The 27482-nt window shown below is 43.4% G+C and overlaps 1 protein-coding gene across 1 annotated transcript in view; it reads left to right on the top strand.

Annotated features, from left to right (window-relative positions):
• The first annotated feature begins 10029 nt into the window (after positions 1-10029).
• The window catches only part of PRKCB (protein kinase C beta), a 364546-nt gene continuing 347093 nt past the window's right edge, over positions 10030-27482 (top strand). The window contains exons 1-2 of the mRNA XM_037813650.1: positions 10030-10421; positions 11427-11458. Coding sequence (XP_037669578.1) covers positions 10249-10421; positions 11427-11458 — 205 coding nt within the window. The 5' untranslated portion in view covers positions 10030-10248. The remainder of the gene's footprint in view (positions 10422-11426; positions 11459-27482) is intronic.

Below are 27482 nucleotides of genomic sequence, written 5' to 3'. Positions count from 1 at the left end.
AAACTGGAACACCATCTTTACCACATTGAACATTAAATAAAACTCTTTTCTTCTAATATTCCTATAATACCTTTCCCTTTTTCTCGTTCTTATGTTCCCCAGTATTGAAACACTGGCTAATGCCTCCTGCACACCAGAGACCATGATAGCACTGCACAAGTTATATTACTACATGGAATGTAAACCCCTATATCTTTTTCTCATGTGCTGCATTTTCTACCATCTTCCTAGCTACGTGCATGTGTATTTGGATTTTTGGACTCCAGAACTGGACTTTGCTTCTCATTTTCTGGACCTGACATGACAGTAAAGGTGCTTATGTTTGCATTTGATTTTTATGAAACCAGCCCTCATAGTTGGTTCGTATTAAAACACCCTTGGCCAGGACTTCTTCATAGAAACTTTTTTTTTTTTTGATATCTAGTTAATATGATCATGATTTGAGATGCCCTGGGAGCATCTTCTTATTATCTGGGAACTGTACCTCATACAACACCTCAACTGATATGCAAAGGTAATGTACTACCAATTCAACTGTCTTGAACAAAAAGGAAAATTAGTTCTCTCACATAACAAGGACTTCCAAGGTAGCACCTCCCCAGGGTTAGTAAATTTGGTGGTTCAGTGTCATCACTGAGAATCCTTACATCTTTCCATTCTTCTGTTATCAGGCTAGCATGCCTCATGGTCCCAAGATGGCTAGGTTTTGAGGCATTACTACGATAGGTAGCAAAAATGGCTCCACTGTTTCATAGCCCCTCCCATCAAGAGGTGTGGTCTATTTCTCCACCTAATCTGAGCTTGGCTATGTGACCTTTGGCCAGTGGTACAATAGCAAATGTAATGCATGATGATGTTGAAAAAATGCTTGAACTTTGGATTCATTTTTTCTCTTGCTGTACTTTGGAACCTGGAGACATCCTGTGGTGAAGCTTGGAGTAGCTTCTTGGGAATGAGAGACAATGTAGAGCAGAGATAATTCCGCCAGCAGATGCCCCTCTAGACAACCAACTTGCCAACTGTCAGACAAGTGAGTGAGGCCATCCTGGACAGCTCAGTCCTGGCTGACTTACCCCAAACCCTAAAAACTGCCTGGCAATGCCATAGAATCATAAGAAATAGTAAATGTTTGTGTATTAAGCCACTAAATTTTGGGGATTGTTATGTAGCAAAAGTTAATTGGTAAAATCACATACAGACACAACAAACTACAGTAACAGGAGGGTTGCTGTTTTTACCCTGTATCTGTTTTTAGCTCTGAGGAATGTTTCCTCATATTTCATTGGCCAGAATTGCATCACATATCTATGCACAAAACAATCATAGGAAAGGGAACAGAATTACCATGATTGGCCTGATAAAGCACTGGATCCACTCAGAGAAGAGTAGACTATCCCCCAAGTGGGGCATTGCTGGAAAAATAGAAGACGTCTGTCTTTTTGGCAGGGCCCCACTTGCAGGAGGGGCAATGAGTGAGGGGACCGTGTGTTTTCCTAGGTGTTCAACATGCATCTACCAAAGGTGGGCCCCAAGCAATGATCATTGCATTTTTGGATTGTCCTCTCCTCCCTGCCTCCAACTACGGCTGCTTGGACTTGGGATGAATTGTTAAAAGAGCTGAATCAATCAAAGTCTTTCTTTGGGTATTGGAATTGAGACCCTGTAGGGGATGGGAATAGTATAGGGACTGTGGGGTGCCATAACGACATGTGGGCTGGCTGTATTTCCCAGGTGGAACAAAGAAATAGAGAAATAGAATTAGCTTTTTCCATTTCCTTGATCCAATCTCTTCCGGAGGCCTGGAAGCATCTCTGCTGTTGGCTTCATGTAAGTGTTATAATTTCCCTTTCATTTGCTTAGGCTAGCTGTAATGAGCTTCCGTCACTCGCAATAAAACCATTTTTAATATGCCGTTCTTACGAAAAGATGCTCAACCGTAGTCGTAATAAGATAGATGCAAATTAAAATTATACTGAGATACCATTTATCATTTATCAGATTGGCAAAAATAGAAAATTCTGACAACTCTGTTGGTAAGGCTGTGGGGAATCAGGCACCATCATTATGGCTGGTATGAGAACCAAAGATTAAGCCCCCATGGAGGGCAAGCTGGCATCATCTATCAACCATGAAAATGCAGTTACCCTTTGACCTAGCTGTGGTCCTGGTCCCTAATTCTGGGAATTAATCCTACAGATGCATCCCGTGGGTATGAAATGATGTATGTACAAGGTCATTCCATTGCAGCCTCATTTGTAATAATAAAAGTTTGGAAACAATCCAAGTGTTCATCCATCAGGGACTGGTTAAACTAACTAGGCACAGCCTTGGGAATAGGATGCAGCTGTAAAAATTAATGAAGTTCTCTATATTCCAACATAGGAAGATCTCCAGCTAGATTGTTAAGTGAAGAAACAAAGTGCAGAATATTGTACATTGTATGAAAGCTTTTGCATCAGAAAGGGGAAAACCAAGAATCTATAAGAATATATTTTCACAGCTTCTTATATTTAGACAAGTAAATGTGATAACAGAAGTTTGGAAAGATGAACAAGAAACTGATAAACTAATACACATGGTTACTTCTAGGGGATGAAGAGAATGGCTAGGGAGTGAGGGACACTTTTCAGTATCTTTTTATATCATTTTGGCTTTTGAAAATGTGAATTATTAACTGTTCTAAAAATGAAAAATGAACATAATTAAAAAATCATTTTCAATTAAAATATTATATCATCCTATTCTATCCTGTCATCTGAAGAATTCAGGGCAGTTGGAAGGAAAAAGGTACAGCACATGCCATGTTGATATCTTGACACTTTCAAAAACACCCAAATCTGGAATGTACTGATGAAAATCCAAAAGCAGAGGAGGTATGCAATAAATATTCTTTTTTAACTAATTAGAGTTTCTTTTGTGCTTTCTACATTTGGTACATGTTGGAGCTGCTTGTTAAAACTTCCTCTTCCCAGGCCACATTGCATCTGGAAGCACAGTTTTATGGATGTGCGTTCTGCTTGGCCAACTCAAGATTAAGCTGGCCAGTTGAGCATGTGAAAGAATTCCAGGAGGAAGAGATGTTATATTAAAGATTTCCAGGATTTCTAACCTGCAATGATCAGGTGGCCTCTTAGAGAAATGACAAAATCTATTTCTCATTATAAGAGGGAATAAGTAAAGGATTGCTTGGGGGTATTGAGCTGGTGTCTTTTTCTGGAATGTGGGTGGCAGGGTTCTCTTAGCCTGGGGAGCTGGGTCTCCTTCAGTGCTTGGGAGCACAGACTCTCGAGTCAGACTGAGGGGTTGGAGCACAGATCTTCCACATGGTACCTGAGTGATCTTGGACACGTGGTTTCTCTGTGCCTCTGTTTCCTCATTCTAAAAGAGGATAATGATAGTTCCTATCTATATGAGGATTAAATACGTTAATACATGTAAAAAAATTCAAACAATGCTTGGCACATATAAGTCCCCAATAGATGTTAGCACTAAATGAAATAATAAGAGTTTTGTTATTTCAGGATGCACAAATCTGTGCTCTAGTCATGTGACTTAAAGATAAATAGGAAAGTAAGCTGGTACGTACAAGTAAGTCCTGCCACCCTCCCCACCATTTAAGGACAATCCTATTGAATCCTATTGGATTGAAGAGAGGTCCCTGGGCACCAATTTATATTGATTTAAGATAATAAATACAGTTACAGAGGCTATTCTATGACAGGCAATGTGCTAGACCCAGAGGATAAATCGGTAAACAAGATAGGACTTCCTCTGCCCTCACAGTGGTCCTAGGCTATCTGGGGAGATGGACAAGTAAACAGACAAAACGAAACAATCAAGACAGGATCTGCTTGGCACTTGCATGCCTCAGTCTCACTCCAATCCAGACCATCAGATCTTATCTTTATTTTAAAATTTGATATTTTGTTCATTCTGGGTTCTTTTGTATTAGTTTTGATGTTTTAAATATTGCATTGAAATGTTATTGATTTTGATTACTGACTCTTTGGCACCCCTTAAATTTTGCACTGATGCAAGTGCCTCACTCTCCTTACCCTAGTCCCAGCCCTACTAAAGAATGCCAAGTGAAGAAGGCTTGAGGCAGAATTGCCTACTCCATCCAGTCCAGGCTCTCTATGCAGAAGGCATTTCCAGTTCACGTTTTCCAGTGTTATGGGAGGAGAGAGAAAGCAGTCCCTATTTAGATGTAGCCACCCCTCACCACCCTGCTTTCTAAAATGTGGTCCCTGCAATGATTTTTAGTGTTGATTAAACTCGGCATCAAATGCCACTAAATCTCATAATGAGAGTCATTCCTTATTCAACTTGCTTTCAATATTCTGTAAACATCAAGGGGAAAGTCTCTGATTGGTTTCAAAACCAATGGGTTTCAACACCTTTCCAACACATGCTAACTCTCCTTTAACAAAGAATGAGCAGGCTTCAGGCTTTGAGCCTTAGGGTGGATAGAAATTAATGCCTTTGCTTTATTTCCTCTGTACTTTATTAAATAGTTTCTTATATGAGGGATTATGACATTTCATTTCAAAAGAAGTTTATTTAGGCAAATAAAAATGTATGTAAATAATAACAATACAGTTGGTACGCAGGTGGTACAGAGATATGGTCCTAAGGCATTCTGGGGGAAGAGTGAGGGTGACAGCCTTGGCTTTCCCTATTGGTTGGCTTTCCTCCTACAGTCCCTTAAATGATGGGGGTAAAGAAGCTAGAATTCTACAGTAAGCCCATCTGGATTTTTGACCTCTTTGTCTGTGCCCTTCGTGGCATTATTTTTTCAGTTTCCTCTTCTAGAATTTAGTAAACCAAACAAGAACTTTCCCTGACCTGATAATTGTGTTTAATTGTGCTGTGTTCATTATTACACAGCATTTTACCCACAATTACTTCCTGTTCAAGTTCCTGTTTGTTGCTGTGCTCCAAGCACCCATCTAAATACTGGGGGTAATGGGAGGAGTTAAGGGGAGCCAGAGACCAAGGCCTCTCTCTGAAGGCAGCCTCAGCTGAGGAACTGGGTAGATACAGGACCACATCACACCACACATACAGTTAGCCTCAGCAGGAGCAGACAGGAGGACTTAAGTAGACAGTTGTGGCAATTCTACTTCTGAGAGAAATGAATACATTTGTCTGTGAAAAGATTTGTACAAAAATGTTCATAGTAGAGTTTTCTGAAGTAGTCCCCAACTGGAAATGATCCAGTGTCCAGCAACATCGAATTGATAACTGAACTGTGGTATATTCACACACAGAAATAAAAAAGGATGAGCACTGATACACACAAAAAGATGGATGAATCTCACAGACATTAAATTGAGTGAGAAAATCCTGACATTGTATGATTTCATTTTTATATGCTTATTTATACAAGTTCTGGAGTGCTAGAACTTGTCTATAACTTGATCTGGTGGAAGTTATCTATGTAAAAACATATTGAGCTGTATATATAAGATTACTGCACCTTATTGTATGTATGTGATACCTCAACAAAAAGTTATTTTTTAAAAAATGTAGGTGGTTATCTTTTCCATTAGAGTTTTCCTGTGCAGAAGTCCCCATCCTTAAAAGACATGCAAATGCTTTCCAGGAAACATCAAGAAGCAGCCATGAGTGGTTAAGAGGATAGGCTCTAGAGTCAGAAGACCTGGGTTCAAGTCCCAGTAATCCCAGTTTCTAACATGGAGCCTTGAAAAAGTTACTTAACCTCTTTGTACCTTGGTTTCCTCATTTGCACCTAATATAGGGACATGAAGAGATGGCTTTAGCCTCCCCTAATCTATCACATCTAATTATACAAGATAAGTAAACTCTGTGTGATAGCTAGGGAAACACAACTTCAAAAGAAGTTCCACAGTGGCTCCTACCTTTTCTTAAGAAGATTGCCACCCTAAGCTTCTTCCATATAGAGATTCTAGACCTATTACTAGAACCGTAACAGTTACTATTTACTTGAGTCATTGGGAGGATTAACTTAGATAATGTATGTCAAGTGTTTAACATAGGATCTGGCTCATTGTAAGTGTTCAACCAATATTAGTTTTTAAGTAGTAGTAGTAGTTCTAGAGTGACCTTGAGAATTGCTTCAGAGTTTCAAGCTTCTGTTTTCTCTTTTGCCAGATTGCAATGGAGACATTTTTTTCATTCAACAAATATTTACTGAACTTTTCCTTTGTGGACCCCAAATTCTTTGACATTCTTCCCATTGAGACATTGGTGCTCTCCCCTTGAATGCTTGACCGATAGCACATGCAGAAATGCCACTGTGCATTTCCAGGTCCAGGCTTGAAGCAATTGTCATCTTACACTTCCTGTCTCTTGGGACACTCACTGTTGGGATTCAGCTCCCAAGGTGTGAGGAAACCCAGGTAGCCAGTGAAAAGGCCCATAGGAAGAGAAACCCAGGGTGCTGGTCATAAACCCCGTATGAGTTCTCACCTGAGAGCCACACCAATTTATCAGCCATGTGAGTGAGCCATCCTGAGAGTTGATCCACCAGCCCCCAATCCAGCCACTCCTGCTCATTCCACATGGAACAGAGATGAACTCATTATTTTTGTTGTTGTTAATTCAGTAGACATTATTTTTAATCTATTCTTTAGAACAGAGCTGTTCAACAGAAATATAATGTGAGCCACATATATAATTAAACATTTTCAGGTGGCCACTTTACAAAAAGTAAAGTGCAACAAGTGAAATTAATTGTAATGATATATTTGATGCAACCCAATATATTCAAAATGTTATAATTTCAACATCTAATGAGATAAAAAATAGTTATGAACTATTTTATGTTCTTTTTTCATACTAAGTCCTTGAAATCCAGTGTGTATTTTACACTTAAAATCACATCTCAATTCAGATGAGCCATGTTTCAAGTGCTCAGTAGTCACATGTGAGTAATGGTTGCCATATTGGACAATGAAGCTCTAAAATGAAAAAGTTGGAAGGCAAACTATTCCATCTCTGCTCCTGTTTTACAGATGAGGGAAGTGAGACACAGAGGGAGGAAGTGACTTGCCCAGGGTTGTGCAGCAAGTATGAAGTCCAAACCAAAGAGACCCTGGCAGAGCAATCTGCCTCTGAAATCTTTCAAATGGCCATAATTCACTCCTATATGAGCAGAGTGCACTGGGTGGCAGCCTGGAGGGCCCATGCCTTATCCCTAGGAAGCTGTAGATCTTTAGCTCCACATGGCATCCCGCCATATTGTCTTCATCTCTTACCTGATACTACTCAACAGTTTATTAACTGCTCTCTTTACTTCTTCCCTTTCTCCCACAACATCAGTTTTCTAAATAGTAACCAGGGTATCTTTTAAATACACAAATCAATCAGGTTACGTGGCTGCTTCAAACCCTTCTATGGCTTCTCACTCACTCGCAGTGAAATCCAAATCCCTTACCTGCCCTTGCCTTATGACAACTCTCTCCACCCCTTCACTCCAATCCAGCCATGGAGGCAACCTTGCTGTTTCTCCAACAAGCCCAGCACGCCTCTCCCAAAGGCTTGCTGCTTTGCTGTTTCTTCTGCCTGGAACCCTGTTCCCCCAGAAGAGTCTCATTTCCCCTAGAAGACCATGCTTACTCCCTCCCTTCACTCAGGTCTTTGCTGTCACTCCCACCCTTCACTCAGGTCTTTGCTCTGATGTTCCTTTATCATAGATGGTTTCCCTGATTACTGTAATTCTTCAGTCTTTTACTATCCTTTAGTTTCTTTACAACACGAATCTCCACATAACATAGTATAGATTTGTTAGTTTATTAGGCTGTTGTCCATCTCCCCCATTAGAATGTAATCTCCATGAGGGCAGGGAATTTTGCCTATGTTATTTAACAGTGCCTAGACCAGCACATAGTAGGTGCTCGATAAGCATTTGTGGAATAAATTCAGCCATATCTTTTTCCTAGAGATACCAGGATCCAGATCTTTAGGTAAACTTATACCAAATGTGAATGTTGGCCACCATGCAATAAAAACAAACAAACAAAACACTGTGCTGGCTAAAAAATGCATCCAAGGGCCACCAGTTTGAGACATCTGCCCTACAGGGATTTGGGTCCAGTGGGAACCTGGCACTCCCATCCTCAGATGATGCAGCCCTTCCAGGAACAGAGTGGCTCTTCAGGGTCTACCAGCCCTTCCATCCCCAGACCCAGGCCCCATGAAGTACTGTTTGTTGTTGTAGACCAAAGTCATCCAGGGCACTTCATTCAAAAGGCAGGATGTGTACTGCAAGCTTGCAGCTCATCGGTTCAAAGGAAATTTACTTCAGTAGCAGTGTCTCCTGGGATGTTTCCCCAAGCCTCCCTGGGAGGCAGTGGGGCCTCTTAGAGGACTAATAATAGACAGGCACATCCAGTTTCTCAAACATGTCAAACTTAAAAGTAAATGCTATTTTTTCCTCCTTACCTTTGATTGGCTATGTAGGGAAGGGACATTCTATTATTACAGTCAGTATTCTTCAAATGCCACCTAATAAAGACTTACCACTCAGCATCTTCCAGGCAAAATTGTCATAGTGGGACCGGAGCTTCATTAGGCAGAAGTTCAGTGTCGCTTGTAGGACTCCATCCTGCCCTCCTTCACCCACTGACTCAGATTCACCTCACATTTATAGCCAGTAATCTTTGTAGTTATGCCAGCCCAACCACTACTTAACAACTGTGGGAACTTGGGTGCATCTTAATCACTCTGAGCTTCAGGATCCATACTGGTTATTGAGAGGATTAAATAAGATAGTGCAAGTACTTGGCACCTATCAAGCACTTAATGTTTATTTTTATTGAACACCTACTGGGAAGGGCATGGGTGCTATCCTTTACGTTTTCACACTTTCACCACTCAATTAATATTTATTGAGAATGCTTTAGGCTCTGAGATTGGCACTGGGTGACACTATGGTGAACAGCCTCCTGCCCTTACTAGCGAAGGAGGTTGTGTCTACTGCAGTGCTGCATTCCCAGAGTGTGGGGGCATGGTGGGAGGATGTTTAGACACAGTGAATGGTCAGGGCAAGAAATAATGTTGTATTACACATCTAGAACATTGTCATCCTTTTGGTTAGCTTTCCATCCATCTGATTTCATCAAGGAGAAATGCCAGTTGGGTACTAATATGCCTTTAACACCTCTCTGACATTTATTAATCTCCCTTCTCAACAAATAAAAGAAGGCCACAGGCTCAGATCCTTTGGGCTGGGGACAGCAACTGGAGAGATTTTAATAACACTTGGGCACTTCTTGCCATTCTAACTTAGAAACCAAATAGGCTTTTTTCTCCCATATGGTGCCTGGATATGACCAGGATTTATGAAGATGGGTCAGGAATGAATGAAATTTGGGGAAATGCTGATCTATTGAATTTATATTTTCCCCGTATTAGCCCCATTTTACAGTTGAAGAAACTGAGCCTCTTTTGCAGAGGGCATGCATAGAGGTAGGGAGCTCTCTTCTAAACGGGATGTCAAGAAAAGCCAAGAATCCTCTTTGTGGTGGAGTTACACATATATGTAAAACACAAACGTTGCTCCTCCCCTACCTCTGCAGAACGTGTGTGTATGTGTAAGCGTGTGGAGCCACAAGCTTTCCGAATGAGTGACAGTGAGAGCCCATCCCTCCAGGAGATGCGTGCAGAATGACCAATGGGATGGATGGGGGTGGATGGGTACCAGTCTCTCTGCAGAGGCCGGGGAGGAATCCGCTGCGCCCACCCTTTCCACACACTCCCCTAAGCCCCTGTCGGTTCTCTCCGCTCTCGGTTCTCCCGGGGTGCAATCGAAGGTGCTCGTCTCCTAGTGTAACACCCGGCCGAGGAAGGGGCTAGAGGCTCAGGTCTAACGAACGCAGGCTGCGGTCCCCGGCGCCGCAGCGCTGCGGCTGAGAACACGTTGCCTGGAGGTCGGCAGCCGCCGGGGTGCCAATATGTAAAGCAGCTGGCGGCGCTGGGCGTGGCCTGAGCGCGATGCAAATAAGAGAGGTGCGGTCAGCCTGGAGCTCCGCCTCCCTCCCCCGCAGCTGGGGCCAGCGGTGCCAAGCGCAGCTGGACGAGCGGCTGCAGCTGGGCCAGTGACAGCCCCAGCTCCGCGCGCCGCGGCCGCTAGAGCCGGCACAGGGGACGCGCCCGTGGCCCCGGGCGGCAGCAGCGGCCACCTCCTCCCGCGCTCCCGGGCCGCCGCCCGCGGTCCCGCGGCCCCGGGCCGGCTCCGCTCCCGCTCCCGCTCCCGCGCGCAAGATGGCTGACCCGGCTGCGGGGCCGCCGCCGAGCGAGGGCGAGGAGAGCACGGTGCGCTTCGCCCGCAAAGGCGCCCTCCGGCAGAAGAACGTGCACGAGGTGAAGAACCACAAATTCACCGCCCGCTTCTTCAAGCAGCCCACATTCTGCAGCCACTGCACGGACTTCATCTGGTGAGAGTGCGCCGGGCGCAGAGCGCCTTTCCCGGGTCCCCGAGGGCAGCGCCGTGCACGGGGTCCCACTCTCCGCGCCTTTAGGGCCCCCGAGGGAAAAGAAGCCCCGCCGGGGCCCCGCGTCTCCAGCTTTCCCCCTCGGACCCTTCTGGCCGGACTCCCTGGTGGACTGTTCTGCGGGTTCCCTCTTCTTCAGCCCCAGACGGCCGGCGGCAAGGTGCCTCCTGCTCTCTTTTCCTCCGCGGTCTCCTCCGGGGCGCCTGGGGCAGCGCCACGGGCGCCTTTTTCACCCCCTGGCTGACAGCGCCGGGTGTCTGCCCCTGCCGAGGAGGGCAGCGCCTTGGGTGCCCTCTCTCCCGGGGTTCCCTATCTCTCCGCCTCCTTCCGGGCGCGAGGCGCCCTCACCGCACTCCTCCTTTCCGAGGGCAGCGGCCCGGTGTCCTCTCTCGGTCTCCGAGGGCCGGGGGCATCCTTTCCTCCTCATCAGTGTCTCCAGGGGAAGCGCCCTGTCCTCTCTTACTGCGCCTCCCTGAGGGCCTGGGGTGTCCCTTTCCACTCCTCAGTCCTCCGCCCTCATGTCCCTGCGGGGTCCCTTTTCTTTCCTGTCCATCCAGGCGTAGGATGTCCTCTCTCACTTCCCGGCCCCCAGGGTCCTCGCTTAGCCTCCCTCTGGGCGTTTTTCTCTCTTCTCTTTCTGGGAGGGTACTGGGGTCAATTTTGAGTGCAGAACTCCCGCCTGCCCTCCACCACCCGCCGACGGAAACTCTCTTTTCCCCTCCCCCCTGGTGGTCGTAGGCGCCTCTCTTCTGCCGGGATGAGGGGAGGTAGGGGTTACTGCCAAGCTGCCACAGCCCCTACCTACCCCCAAAGGCGGAAGACTCGCGCACCCGCCTGCGGCTGGGAGGTTGCACCTGGGGTAGGGGTGGGGGAGGGGTGGCTGCATGGGGAACTAGCAGGCGACTTGGTCCCGCGGGCTACCTGACCTGCCTCCTTCTGCCTTTGCAGGGGCTTCGGGAAGCAGGGATTCCAGTGCCAAGGTAGGTGCCACGACCCTCAGGCTGTGGAGCTCTGGAGATGCCCTTTTTAGGGAGAGACGGTGAAATAAACTTCATAGAATTGACCAAGTTAGGCAGGGAATGAAGGAACCACGTTGGTCAGAGTGACCTCCAGGCCAGGAATTTAGCACCACAAAAGCGTCCTTTCAAAGGTTGTGTGTTGTGTGTGTGTATGGGGTGAGGGGACAGTAGTGGCGTTCCATCCAGAAAAGGCCAGTGGAACTTGGAGGTCCAACGTGCCAAGAAAGTGCATCCACTCTTTCTCCCTTCCCAGCAGCAGAAGAGTCAGAATGGGCTTCCTGAACGTTACCTGGCATTGCCAGTCCTGCTTCTGGAGGAAGTGTTTCCAGAGGCCATTTCTGGGGGATTCCTCCACCCTAATTCCTGCCCGCTTCTCTACTCGTGTGTCCTTCCCTGCCTCACAGGATGAGTTTCTGCCTTTCCCCTGCCTCATGGAGGTCTCTGCAGGTGGTGGCCTCCTCTGCAGATGGTGAACACCCTCGAAAGGCAGCTCTTGGTTGTCCCCCGGGCCTCCTCCCTCTCTGAAAGAGGTAGTTGCAGATGGGGCCCCTTGTAGGTCCTGGTTTAATTCGTCCTTTCTATTTCTGGGTACTAGACCCAGGAAGGACTCCAAGTGACTCATTACCTAGATCCTTGCATCTAGGTCGGGTTCCTAAATTCTAACCTGGGATGCCCAGCTCAATGATGGTGCCTTTTAATCATGTGTCAGGTGACCTGGGCTGTCTCTGGGGCTATTGTCTAGAAGACAGCTTGCGAATTGGCTGCCCAGGGCCAGATCACCTCTACACTTGGTTAATCCTTACAGTGTCCTCAGCATTTTTTTTTTTTTTTCTTTTTTTGTATTTGGTGTTAGCATACTAGAACTAGAGGATTTCACACCCAAATATGAATTTCCAACTTTGTGGAGAAATGACCCCTTTTTCTTATATCACAGTGATCTTTTAGAGCTGGAGAGCAGCTGATTTCATAGACAGGGCAGGCACTCACCATTTTGTTTCAATCAGTTCCAGCCAGGCCAGCTTCACCCATTTTTGGTTCCTGCCTGGTCCCTGTGGGCATTTGAGTTTGGCACTTCTGATCTGGAAAGTTCTTTTTTTTTTTCTTCCTCCACTTTTAGGAAAGCACAGTTGAGTTTGGTGGGAAATGCCTCATTTCTGGGGTGTGTCTCAGGACAAATTGACCAACCTGGGGTTGCTAGGTTTAAATCAGGAGAAGAAAGCATTTGAACCTTAAAAAGTCAGAGATGTGACTTAGCATTGAATGCCATTTTTGTTGTTGCACCTCCACCCTCCAGGGAACACTAAAGTGATCCCCAGGGAGGCAGGCAGCACTTTCAGTTGTGCAGCATGCTCAGCAGGACAGCACTGCTGTCCTGGAGACTCACATATCTTTTTACCTGGGATCTAGGGCAGTGAATGGGCCTTGTGGACCCACCCAGCCTCTCCTACCAAGCTTTGGAGTTTCAAGCACCGGGTTGGAGCACTTCCGAAATCCCGTAAAGTGGCAGTAACTTAGGCACTGGTGCAAACAGTTTGGATTGTTTTCTAGAACTTTGTCTGACCCCCTCAGGCAAATACCAATGGCATCTAGGTGTTGGAGTGTGTAATTTGTTCTTTGAGGTTGCCTTTCACTTCCATGAATCAGTTTCTATCTTTGTCTCGTGCTGAGGTCAGGGGTGGTTTTTTTTTTTCTTTATATTTTTACTGCCGCTCTCCTACCCCACCTGCTATGCTGTTATCGATGGATGGGAAAGTCACTCCAGCATGTACAGGTGGTGGCACATCTGAAGCAGATAGGAAATCTCTGTATTCAAAGCCTGAAAAATGATAGAACTTTTCTGGAGTTGTGAGAGAATGGCAGTATTAAAGTTTTTAATGAAATAAGTCCACTTTAGAGGTGCCTATTTTTTTTTTTTTTTAATTTCTTCTCTTTTCTCCTCCCCTTTGAGAAGCAGTGTAGGCAGTGGGTATATATGTACAGGCTCTCAGGCAAGTCACTGTGGGTTTGAATCCTGGCTTTGGGACTTCCCAGTCATGTTGTGAAGCCTCTCTGTGCTTCAGGTTCCTCATCTGTAAAATGGGGCTGACAATAGTTATCAACCTTAAAGAGTTGCTGAGAGGCTTGAAGATGTTGCAGCATGTAAGATGCTAGGACTGGAGTTTGGCATAGAATAAGCATACGGAAAGTATCAGTTATTATGATTGTCTCCAAATGGCCCCATTGGTGAGGCAGCTATTGGATGAGAAGACTGGCCCTGCAGGGTTGCTTTGCTGAGACTGGCTGTCAGGTGAGAGTCAGAATCTAGCTGGTAACATCTGGTCACCTGATGTCATAATTTTGGCAGGGTTTTCCATTTGAGCTGGAGAAGTCTTCATGGGGAGGCATGAGAGAGGGGTTGGGACAGGTCAGTAACCCCTGAAATTGAGATGCTTGGGATAGGGACACTCTGGAAGGGGGGTGTTCTAGTTTGCTAATGCTGCCGGAATGCAAAATACCAGAGAAGGATTTGCTTTTATAAAAGGGGGTTTATTTGGTTACACAGTTATAGTTATAAGGCCATAAAGTGTCCAAGGTATCACATCAGCAATCGGGTACCTTCACTGGAGGATGGCCAATGATGTCTGGAAAACCTCTGTTAGCTGGGAAGGCACGTGACTGGCGTCTGCTCCAAAGTTCTGGTTTCAAAATGGCTTTCTCCCAGGACATTCCTCTCTAGGCTGCAGTTCCTCGAAAATGTCACTCTTAGTTGTTCGTGGGGTGTTTGTCCTCTCTTAGCTTCTCTGGAGCAAGAGTCTGCTTTCAACAGCCATCTTCAAACTGTCTCTCATCTGCAGCTACTCTCAGCTTCTGTGCATTCTTCAAAGTGTCCCTCTTGGCTGTAGCTCTTTTTCAAAATGTCACCCACAGCTGCACTGAGTTCCTTCTGTTTGTAAGCCCATTTATATGGCTCCAGTGATTTAATTTAGACCCACCCTGAATGGGTGGAGTAGCACCTCCATGGAAATTATCCAATCAGAGTCATCACCCACAGTTGGGTGGGGCACATCTCCACAGAAACACTCAAAGAATTACAATCTAATCAACACTGATGCGTCTACCCGCACAAGATTACATCAAAGATAATGGCATTTTGGGGGACATAATACATTCAAACCGGCACAGGGGAGAATTATACCTAGTACTCAGAGCTGCCTGAGACAAATTCTGGAACCATAGAGGGAATTCCTTGTTATCTCACTACTTTTGGTACTAGACATTTCCTCTTAAAATGAATCTACTTAAAATGGGGTCAACACATAAGGTTTTATTCTCTCACCTGTTGTGAGCCTAGAGCCCAGGGCCCCAGGCTTCTCAGCTTTCTGCTCCACTGTCCCTAGAATCTCCACTCCTCAATTCTTTATTTCAGCCAGCAGGAAGGAGGAAAGGGACAAAGAAAGGCAAAGGACACATGCTCACTGTCACCTCTTAGAGGCTGCAATAGGATTCTTTTGCCTATATCCTATTGGCTAGAACTTTACATACCCATACGTAGCTGCAAGGGAGGCTGGAAAATGTACTGTTTATTCCAGGTAGCCATGTTCCCAGCTAAAAACTGAGGATTTCATTTCAAAAGTAGGAGGGGAGAGAGGATATAGGTTTCATCATTCTTGGGTAGGAAATTTGTAGCATGATCATAAAGCAAGGAAGCCATTGAGAGCTGCTTTCATGCTCCGAAGTGCTGTCATGGAAATTGAAGATGGTGAGAGGAAGCATGAAAAGTCCATAAACCATGGGAAATTATGGATTTCTTTGTGCTCAAGAGAGCTTAAGAATAGATTTTCTCACTTTTGTACTTACAGGACAAAACTGTAGGTTGACTGTCACGTAATTACTTCCTTTTTGTTTCTATTCTCTCTATTTTCACAAAACCACTCTGAAAGGTAGTTTAAGAATGCCTCCACTGTTAGGGGACTGGTGCTGAAAATCCCTATTGTGAAACTGCCTAAATTCTGAATTAGAAGTGGGATGCCTCAGATAAGCAAGGTGGATTACTCTGTAGGCATTCTTTAGAGACACCTAGAACCTGCATTTCCACCTTAATTCTAAGTAAGACAAGTCTTGGGTGAAATTAAACTCTCACTCTAAAAAGCCTCTGTAGTTTGGCAGAGATAAAAACTTTTTTTTTTAAAGGAATTATGGAGGCAGTAAAATATAGAGTTTCAAAATTCACAGCAGGGGATTAGAGTCAGACAGAACTGCTTTTGAATCTCTCATCTGCCACCTACTTGCTGTGTCACCTTGGGAAAGTCAGTCACTTCTAGTATTCTAGGTTTCTTCATCTGTAAAAGGGGATAATAGCCTACCTCATAGGGTTATGTTGAGGGTTAATGAGGTAATACATGAGAAATATCCACAGTAAGAATCAATGACTCTAAGTGAGATGATCATTATTACTTGCTTAGCTGTAGGAAATGGTGTCAAAAAGGAACAGAGTTAATTCTGGAACTCATTAAATGACTGTACCTCTTCCATGTGTTAGATAGGTTTTCTTCTCAGGTATATTTCTTCATAGCTTTTGGATAACACCAGCGTATAGTTCCACATCTGGGCCTAGAGAGACAGGCACTGTCAGAATTGTTCAGCATTATCTTTCCTTACGTTCTTACTTGTGAGAAAGATCTAAACTTGCTATGGGCACTCTAGAAAAAAACCCAGTACACTAATTTTCGGACTATGGAAAATGAGAATTAATGATTAGAATGAGTACATCAACCCTTTCCTTTCCTGTGTAGATTAGAAAAACATGCTTTTTAACCTTTTGATCAAAATTATTTTTTAAAAAACCAAAGCATTATATGAATCCAGTCATTGTTCTCATCAATATCAACCCTACAGAATATGAGTTTATTTTAATGTGTAGTTAACACATATAGGTTAGAATATACCCTATTTGTTTTTTTACAGCAATAAAACATGAAGCAAAGATTAATTTATTTTTGGCATAGTTTTCCCTATAAACTTATGACACCCTGCACTTCAAGTTGAACTTTTTCAGTAAAATCATAAAAAGGACTATGTTTTGGCAATCACCAGACAGGTTGCAAGCTACAGAGCTTGCTTCTATTTTCTAATTCCCTCCCTTCCCAGAAGCAAATCCTAGATGCCTGTGAGCCAAATTCTTTTGCTAATTCTAAACCTGTCCTGGTGGTTTCTATGTGGGTAAATGGCAAAGGCTTTTTGACGTCATGTTTGACGGTTTGGAGATTTTTCCGTACACCTGAAGTAATATTTCAGACCCAGTGTCCCAACTGAAATAAGAATCTTTGTGTGTGTTAACACTGGGTCTTAAGGAGAGCTAATTTATTGGAGAGGCAGCAACAAATTCATTTTGAACTGTAGAGTACTCAGTGAAAACCTGAAGCTTTGTCACTGGGCAACATAATTCCTTTCTAAGTAAATATGGAAAATGTGACCTGTGAAAATGTGGTTGATACAATATACAGGCTCTGAGAAACTAATTTTTAAAATTTATTAGTTCCTTACTACAAGTGATAATCTAGGTACTACCCAGAACCACCAGATATAGGATATTAATAGTGTATATGGGTCAATAAGGAAATGGTAGACTATAAGAGAAAGCAATTGATCAATAGATAAAAATGAAGGTTTGAGAATAATTTGTACACATTTTTGCTGTTGGAGTCTTTCTCCCTCTCTCTACAATACACACACACAAACGTATGAATATATGTATAAATAGATCCATACATCACAATTTTGAGAATTCACAACTCCTTTTGATGCTTTTTATTTTTATTTATTTTTATTTATTTTTTGATGCTTTTTAGTTACAGATAGTTAAGTTACTAAGTAAATTTAAAATCCATGGTCTGGTCTTCTGACTCTGCAGTCCAGTTAATTCATGGGTAAGCAAAAGGGGTCTGCTGAAATATTCATCATCTTGCTGATGTCTTCTAAGGCTTGGTTCCTTATCATTTTTGACATTTGATCTAATATCATGGATTTGACTTCATTCAACCAATATACCCATTGAAATTGTATGATATTGTATAGAGTATACAACATCCACAGTGTTTACATATAGCATTTGGAGGTATGAAGGCAGCTTGAAAATTTGGGAGGAATTTCATCTATTCACCACATCCATCCATCCATCATCTATCCTTCCATCAATTTATCCATCCTCCCATTTATTAATCCACTAATATATCCATCCATCCATCCATCCATCCATCCATCCCTCCACCCATCCACCCATGTTGCCATTCATCCACCCATCCAGTCATCTTTACGTCGATCCGTTCAGAAAGTATTCACAATAAGTTCTATGTGTCAGAAACTATCTTAGATGCTGGGAATACAGTGGTGAACGAGATTGTGACAGTCCCTACTGTCAGAGCTTATAGTGCAGTGGGGGAGAGAGACATTCTACAAATCATTGCACCAGTACTTAATTTCACTTTAGAAAAGTTCTTTGAAGGAATGTGCAGAGTTCTAAGAGAATGTGTAATGGAATGCTGACCTATTTAATTGTTGGAAGTGGGGCCAGGGAATTATTTTTGTCTGGGAATTAAAAAAACAAACTTCCCATTCTCTGAGGTAAATGGAGAAAATCTGAGTTTTAAGGAGCCAGAGTTAAAAGTCTTGTGAAATGGAGTTTAAAGTCTTGTGAAACTGCTCATATCCTGGATAAAGATAGGCAGGGAGGTCTTTATGGCATTCTCTAGAGAGGCACTGAATTTTTCTTTATGCCATGAGTGCAGTAAAATGAGTGGTGGAATTAAACTGTTACCTTAAGATGGCTTCTCTCTCAGTTTGACAGTCAGAGAACGTCTCTTCTTAGCTAAATTCTTAGCTCACATAATGAGCTGACTTCCTTTTTGTTCAGGGGTTGCAGTTTGAAGTGGCTTTTCTAAAGCAGAAAAATCAGACAATCTCAGAGGTGGAGGAGCAAGTCTGGTCCAACAGATTGAGAATGACTAGGAGGAAAGAGCAAAGCATTTCTGTGAGAGTTATTTGTGAGGTGAAAGCCAGTTTGTAGGGGCACAGGATTACTCCCATCACCTCCCAATACCTCCCTCACCCTGGATCTATGCTCAATACTCTACAACTGTTCATTCCTTTGGCTTTGGCAGTGCTTTCTCTCATTTGGGAGCTGAGATAATTTTAAGTAGTTTCACAATAAAGAATGTTGAATCACATATAGTAAAAGGTCCTTGGTTAATTCTCTCCATCTTTCTGATTTTATAAAGGAGGAAGTCTCAATTTGGAGTTAATGCGTCTTTAACACCACTCTAACACAAGTCTGGACATAGTATATACTCATTGAATATTCTGAATTTTTTTGTCATAAAGTAACACAGGGAATGAACTACTGGGAATGAGGATTTGTTAGTTTCTACCTGTAAAGTAACTTTATTTTTTTGTACTTTTACCTGCTGAGCCTGGTTCTGTTCTACCCTGGGCTTGAGTGTGTATTGGCTTTTCCTCCTTGTGAATAGGGAAGGAGAATTCAGTGTCTTTCCTGGAAATGTTTGGTGTTGGAAGGAAGCTCGATGTTGCAGATGGTTGGGAGGCACAGTACCAGCAGAGTCTAGAAGGGGTGGTGGCTTTTCTTCAGGAGTGACAATCTTTTAATCTTCATTATTGTTTCCATTGCTGTTGTTACCTTTTAATTGTCCTTTGTCCTACCTCCTGGGTGTCTCATGTAGAATGTTGCCCTATTGAGTCAAAAGGGGAACACAAGCCCAGACCAGGAGGGCTTCTCTCCCTGTTGAGCCTTGGCATTTGCTAAGTAGACAGGAATCAACTGGTTCAAGATACTCAGTGGCATTAGCTCAATAATGATTATGATCCTGGGGGTGGATTCTAGCACTCTTTTTCCTTTATTGCCCAGAAACCAGGTTTTGGGCTTTCAGTGAGCAGTATAAAATTGGAATTTATAATAAGCTACAGTGGCAGAGAGATTCCAAAAGGAGCTGAGAGGTCACTCTGATGGGCACTCTTACACATAATATAGACAACCCTTTTTAGGTTCTAGTGAATTGGAGTAGTTAGCAGTAAATACCTGAAACTATCAAACTGCAACCCAACCCATGAATCTTGAAGATGATTATATGAAAATGTAGCTTATGAGGGGTGACAATGTGATTGGGAAAGCCATATGGACCACACTCCCCTTTGTCTAGTTTATGGATGGATGAGTAGAAAAATGGGGGAAGGAAACAAACAAACAAACAAACAAACAAACACTGGTGCAAAGGCACCCAGTGTTCTTTTTTACTTTAATTGCTCTTTTTCACTTTAATTATTATTCTTGTTATTTTTGTGTGTGTGGTAATGAAGGTGTCAGGGATTGATTTTGGTGATGAATGCACAACTATGTAATGGTACTGTGAACAATTGAATGTATGCTTTGTTTTGTATGACTGCATGGTATGTGAATATATCTCAATAAAATGAATTAAAAAAATTGGAATTTATAGCGCAGGTTCAAAAATCAAACAGACCTGGATTTGAATCCTGGTCTGTCTCTGCATGGCTCCATGACCTTGAGCTGGTAAAACATGATACTGCCTATATCCATTCACCTGTTCATCTACCCATCATCTCAACCATTTTTCCATCCATCCGTAATCCATCCATCCATCCACCTGTCAACTCAGTCATTCTTCCACCTATCTGTAATTCATCCATCCACCCACCCATCCATCCACCCATTGACTCAGCCATTCTTCCATCCATCCACTCTTTGTCCATCCATTCAGCAAATATTTATTGAGTGCTTACCATCAGATACTATTCTAGATGTTAGAACTAGAGTAGTGAACACAACAGAGTCCCTGCCCTCATGGAATTTACATTGTAGTAGGAGAACAACAATAAATAAACAGCATAAAACAAATATACTGTATACTGCGGGTTGAGAGATGGGCTTTGAAGATAAATTAAGACATTGTCTTTGCCCTTGAAGATCCACCTGGTCTTTTGAGGGGACAACAACACATGGTCAATTATTTCTGATGTGTGATAAAAAGTGCTGCACCAAAGATGCAAAAGAGCTGTGGATGGCATCCTTACTCCTCTTGGGAGGGGTGAAGATTCCAATAAGGAGTTGACATTTTGGGCACAGTTTTACAGGAAGAGTAGGAGTCCCCAGATTGACAAGTGGATCAGGTGGAGGGGAAGGGAGGATGTTTCAGCAGAGGGGACAGCACAAGTTAAGACCTGGAGCAGAGAGAACAGGGCACATGCAGGGAACAGGAGGGAGGGTTGTGAGGGAGGAATTTGTGGGAGATGAACATCATTTCGGAAGGTCTGGACTTGATGAAGGCAGTGTAGTGACTGGGAAGTGGTTGCAGCTGTTTTCAAGCGGGATGTGTGAAGGTGAGGGAAATGGCCAAATTTGGTAAAAGAGTAGCATGAGATGAATTTTGAAACAATAATTGCTACAATACAGATCCAGAAATTCCAAGCTTGCGTGGTTGGAAGTCAGGAAGGAGAAGTGACCATTTAGAAGCAGTGGCGGAGCATTGCTGGAGCATCTAGGAGCTGATGCTATTTTTTGCATCCTAAGGAGACATTTGGATGTTCATGTCAGTCATATTGTTGATTGTTCTATTTTGGGGGGTGGTTACTAGGTTATTTTTGTGATTCTAACAATAGTGAGATCTCTCATCCTTAGGCGCAGAGGGCCATAGAAATTCATTTTCCTGTGAAAGGAATCCTCCCACTCACTTTCTCCCTCTCTTCTGCTGTCACCTAGCCAGTGGCACGTGTTATTGAGCACATGCTGCATGGTGGTGAAGAATTCGTGCTTTGGACACAGAAAGGCATCCATTCAAATCTTAGCTTCTCCCTTTGTAACCTTGAGCCAGTTACTTAATATCTTTGAGCTTTTGTTTCTTCACAGGTAAAAAGTAATAACAGTATCTAATTTGTAGGGCATGTGTCAAGTGTTTCCTTAGCACCTTGCTTGACATACAGTAAGTACTTGATAAATGGGGGCTATTTCAGTTATTCCTGAGGCTGGCCACTGTCCTGGTCTTTAATGAGTTTATAGTCTTATTGGGGAGGCAAGATGAATGCCCCTGAATCAAGGTGATGCAGAATGGATATGCTTACATGGCATGTCAATAGCGTTAGGTACAATTTACAATGTATCTGTGAGAGAAACGCTTAGCTGGGGCTGGTAGGGTGATTTGCATGTGGGTGAGGCCAGTGCTTTCCCTGCAACTCTTTCATGGCTTGCAGTGCTTTAATTTGTGGGAAACCTTTTAAAATTGGATTGAAACCTGTGATCACCCCGTCTACTGACCTCATTTTGAAAATTTATCGATGGCATTTCAGTTTTAAATTGATTTCTAACAATTCTCTTCACTCTTTGGGTCGAATGTTTATGTGCTCCTTTGGAATGAAGAAGGAGCTGGCAGATAGGTAGGTGACGGTGGAGAGTGAAGTCTACAGGACTGTCTTTTGTCTTGTGGTGTTGGGATGGTGATTTTTGTGGGTTAGCACTATGTTGAAGGTCTTCTTTTCCTCTCTAAAGGTGGGAATAGTTCTTTAGAGTTTAGACAGTGCCCCAAATGGGGATTTTGATAGTTATCTGGATTTTGTGTGTATGTGTGGTGGGGGTGGGGGTGGGGGTGGGGCAAAATTTGTGGCTAGGAGTGTTGATGATTCATTCACCTGGGTCAAATTGAGAACTTAGGGAAACAGGTTTGGCGGACAGAGTGGTTTAATTTCGTTGGAAATCCATCTTTTGGTCGGTGGATTTCTATTCTTTCCAGGACGAAGTCCAGAATCCTTACTGTGCCTTAAAGTCCTTGCCCTTTCTGGGCCCGCATGAGCCTCATCTCTAACTACCCTCCCACTCACTTTTCATTCTCCAGTAGAGGAACCAGCTGGGCCTTGGCTTCCTCAGTCATGATGTAGCTCTGCCTGCCCCTGGGCCTTTGCATGTGCTCCGTCTTCAGCTTGAATTGCTCTTCCCTCTTCCCCTGCTCACCTCCTATATTCTTCAGAATTTGGCTCAAATGTCACTTACCCAGGGAAGCCTTCCCTGCCCCTTGGAGCCAGGTTTGCCCCTGTACACTCTCCTAACACCTTGTACTTTTTACATTTTCTAATTATATACTTATTTTTTAGTATTAATGTTTGTCTTCCCCACCGGAGTGTAAGTTTTATGAGTGAAGGGACCACATCTGTCTTGTATTCTGTTTGTTCTGGGGTACCTAGTTCCATACCGTGCACATAGTATGTGTTCAATAAATTCAATATTAATGAATGAACTTAATATTAAATGAAAGGAAAGAAATGACTGAGCAGAGGGAGTTCTCTGACTTGAGTTTTGGTGCTGGTGTTGCTATAACTTGATCTGTGATTTTTAAAAACAGTGTATCACTTCCTGGTTACAAACTTTGATCATTTTTGTTCGAACCAAAAAATTTTGCCCTCATTGGAGCCTGTTGGGAATTGGTTTTCAGAAGTTTGTGATTGCCTCAGTCTTAACTTTGGACAGAGCCTCAGACTCTGTCTGTGTTTCTCTGTGAAAAGAAACAGTTTCTTCATTGAAGTCCTTGCCTTAGTTCATAATGGATCCCAGGGGCCTGGGATGAAAAAAATCTCTTTTAAAAATATTAAACTGGACACTACCAAAATGTCCATCATCAGTAGAATAGATAATTCAGTTGGGGTACATTAATACAGTAGATACTATACAGCAATGAGAATGCACAACTACAACCATAGACAACATACACAACTCTCACAAACATAATGTTGAGCAAAAGAAGGCCAAAACAAGAGTTCATTCTGTATGCTTCCAGGCACTTAAAGTTCAGAAACAGATGATAGCAGTCATTGGTGTTGGTAGTTAAGATAGTGATTACCCTTTGTGGGGACTGAAATGGGGCTGAGCAGGGCTCCTGGGGTGCTGGAAGCCTTCTGTTTCTTGATCTGGGTGCTGGTTGCAGTATGTGTTCAGATTGTGAAAGTTCATTGAGTTGTATGCTTATGTCCACTTTTCTGTTATGTATATTATACGTCAATAAAAAAATTAAAAAGCACATAGTTTTAAGTGACTGAGGTTGAATCTGAGAAATGTTAGCCGGGACATTTTCAGCTTTGCACACAGAAGTAAATCCGTATGGGAGACACCTTCTGGAGTCGCCCATTGGGGGGGTGCCATTTGCCTCCTTGGGGGACATCTGCTTCTCATTTCAATGTTGCCCGTCGGTTGCAAACTGTAGAACAAGGAAGCCAGGGCATTCTGACAATTTCCTCACCCAATAATTTAGCTCTATTAGTAGTACGGAACCGTGAGCTCACAAAGTTATTTTTAGTACTAAAAATTGTAAAATTCTGTATTCATTAAGGTATTGGTAAGAATCCACTAGAGCTGCTTTAACAGATAAACTGTGACATCTCTGTGGCTTGACAGGAATAGATTGATTCCTCATTCACATCACAGATCAGTGCAGGTGATCCTGGCCGGGCAGCCCGTCCCATAGTAGTGCAGGGCTGCAGGGTCCTTCCCCCATGGTCTGCCCTCTTTTAGGATGTCAGCATCTTCTGTATTTGGCTGATGGAAGGGGAGAGGGCATGTGAGAAAGCTCTCCAGCATGGAAAGGAAGCACATCACTTCTGCTCACATTCTGTTGTCCAGGACTCAGGCACTGGGCCACTCCAACTACAAGGGGATGCTGGGATGTGTAGACCAGCTCTGTGTCCGGGAGGAAAAGAAAACAGGCTTTGGTGAGGACAGCAAACTCTGCTCCCATGGTTGGTCCACAAAGCCATGGTTTCCTTCCATTTCCTTTGGGGTAGTGTGTATCCAATTTTTTTCTCTCCCTTGATTTCAGTAAAACTGGATGTGAAACTCTAGACCTCTTTATCTTATCAAACATAGTAAGGTATGTTTGGGGGAGAGCAAGGTCTGTTTGTGTTACTAAGAGTGAAATAAAGAAGCTTTCTTCTTATTTTTAGCTATTAGAACAATCTGGTTTTTGTCAGAACTTCCAGGTTTCAAATCACTCAGAATTCTTGCCTCTTCTAGTTGCCTGTAGATATCGTAAGCACTTCTCTCAGAGTCAGGGGCAGGATCACCCAGTTAGTTCTCTTCTTTTGCTCTTTTGTTCTCTCTCCTTCGGAAGAATCTTCTTGTGGCTCTCCTTCCAGAGATTTGACTGGGCATCTCACATATCATTTATGTATTGCTGTATAACAAGCCACCTCAAATCTTGCTTTAAAATGATGAATATTTTATTTAGCTTGTTTCTGTGGGTCAGTAAATTTGGGCTGAGCTCACTGGGGAGCCCTTCCAGTCTCGGCAGGCTTTGGCAGTTGTTGGCTGGGCTCACTTACGGTTCTGGGGCCTGAGACAACTGGATCCTTTCTCCACATGGCCTCTCATCTTCCAGCAACTTAGCCTGAGCCTGGTCCCAGGCTGGTGGACAGTTTCCCGGTGTGAGAGCACAAACTGCAAGTCCTCTTGAGAGCTAGGATTGGAACTTTTACAGTGTCACTTCTGCCATATTCTGTTGGTGAAACAAATCACAAGCCCACCCCTGGGACGAAGGAAGAGAGGGCATGGACACCTCCTTTTGATGGGAGGAGCTGCAAACAATTTGTGGCACTTTTGCAATCAACCACACCAATTTCACTGAGGTTCTCTTGACTGCTTAGCTCTCTAAAACATGCTCCAGTCCAGTATGTGTCTCATGAACTGAACTTGAATCGATTGCAGGCCTCAAGGGAATGCTTACTGCATACCTGATAATAATAGTACCTCCCTCATAGGGAAGTGGCAGGTCTGAATGAAATGCCATATGTGAAGGGCACAGCCCAGGACTTAGTGCATATTAAACACAGAATTACTATTATTTCTGCCTGGGTCCTGCTGTGCTCTTGGTACTAAGGGTTTGAGATTCAGAGAAAAGAGCACAAGGCCCCTGCCCTTGAGGAGGGAGAGATCAGAGAAAGACAGAAATGGAAGCAAATCTGTGCAATGCAGTGCAGTAAGTGTGATCACAGAGTTGCAATGGAATGAGACAAGGTCTTATGACCTACTGGTCAAGGGCATTATTTTATTTTTGAATTAATTTCAAATTTATGGGACAATTGCAAAAATAACACAAATATCATACAGGGAACTCCAACATAACTCCTAACCCAGATTCCCAGATCCATCAATTTTAACATTTTGCCTTATTTGTTGTATCATTCTTCCTGTCTGTCTGTCTGTCTGTCTGTCTATCTATCTGTCTATCTATCAGCTGTCTGTCTTCCTAACCTGTCCATCCATATCCATCCATATCCATCCATCCAACCATCTGTCTATTTTCTAAACATTTGAGCATAGGTTGTGTATGTCATGTTCTTTGAACGCACGATACTGCCATGCACATTTCATAAGAACAAGGATATTCACTTACGTAACCATCTTAAGTACAGTTATCAAGTTCAAGAAATTTAATCTTGAAACAAAGGTTATAGTCTATGTTGTAATTTGTTTATATGTACCAGTAATGTCCTTTTGGGCCTTTTCTCTTCCATTATTAGATCCTGTCCATGATCATGTATTGCATTTAATTGTCATTATCTCTTTAGTTGCTCTTTTAAGAAAATATGGAAACATACGTACAACATAAACTTTCCCGTCACAACCCCTCCCAAGCATACAATTCTTTGGGATTAATCACATTCACAATGTTGCACTACCCTCACCACCATCCACTACCAGAACTTTCCCATCACTTGGATGCCTTTGTTAACCTCTTTAATCTTCCGTTTCCTCATTTGTAAAATGAAGGTTACACAGTACCCTCCTCCCAGGGGATCATGGGGATCAAATGAGATAGGGCATGTAATTGCTCAGTACATGTTAGTTCTGAAAATATGCAGATATATATCTCAAAAAATACCTTCGTAAAAATGTCCCAAATGCACCATTCTCACTTAGTTTTCTTCCTTTGACTCTGGCTAACATTGCTGCTTTGCCTTAAAAGATGAAGAGTTGCATGCTGGTGAATTATTGAGGGAGTAGCTCTTGACAAACAACAACTACAGGGATTGAGGGAAGCAGGAAGAAGGTCATTGTAATAGAGGCCAAAGCCAATTCCACAGTGAGCTCTGGAGCTGGATGGCCATTCAGAATTGGGCCTTGACTGTGGGCTGCTGCTGGGGAAGTGGCATGACCTTGGGCAAGACAGTGCCCTTCTGCAAGGGAGGATGCCCAGGGAGGATGCAGCTGAGAGCCACTGGCCTTCAACACTCCAGCAGCTGGAATGAGTGCCTCGGCCCTGAACGGGGGAGCTCTGGGGGTGCACAATGGGTGTTACTACAAGCTTCCAGGTCTCTCTTAGAGGTTCATTTCAACCAGCTGTTAGTAAGGCTGCAGGGCTTCATCATTGTTCTCTTCCCAGAACGGATTTAGTTACTCTCTACTTTCGTAGGCCATATCTTTCTGGACCTGAAACACCATTTACAGAGAACAAGGTCCTACAGCTACCAGGGAGGAGAGCTGGGATTCCCACCTAAGCAATGGGACTTCATACCTCACCTTACTTCCCTTGTGCTACACTCTCTGGAATCGCAGGAGAGCATGGCATGAGAGAGCCTGAATTCCAGCCCTGGACTGCATGACTCCAACTCCTTGTTAAGCCTTACACCATATTGCTCCTCCCTCTGGGAAGACTTGTCTTGAATTCTCCTAAATGTGTTTTTTTTTCAACTGTGGATCATAGCTCATTAAAGAGTCATGAAATCAATTTAATAGGTTATTCATGACCACCATTAAAAATAGAATAGAACATATAGAGAGTATCACGTTTAGAAAGGGTAAGTATTGCTTCGTGTGCCTTTTATTTAATTTATACATACATAGGTATGTGGGAACTGGGTCAAAATTTAAAATGTGTTTCTTACAGTGGTTAACAGTCAACAAAATTTGAAAATCATTGTGAAATTTATAGAGAAGAGGCAC

This window comes from Choloepus didactylus, chromosome 21 (assembly GCF_015220235.1).
Source record: "Choloepus didactylus isolate mChoDid1 chromosome 21, mChoDid1.pri, whole genome shotgun sequence".
In the NCBI taxonomy this organism is placed as follows: domain Eukaryota; kingdom Metazoa; phylum Chordata; class Mammalia; order Pilosa; family Megalonychidae; genus Choloepus; species Choloepus didactylus.
This window is presented reverse-complemented; position numbering and strand designations above follow the sequence as displayed.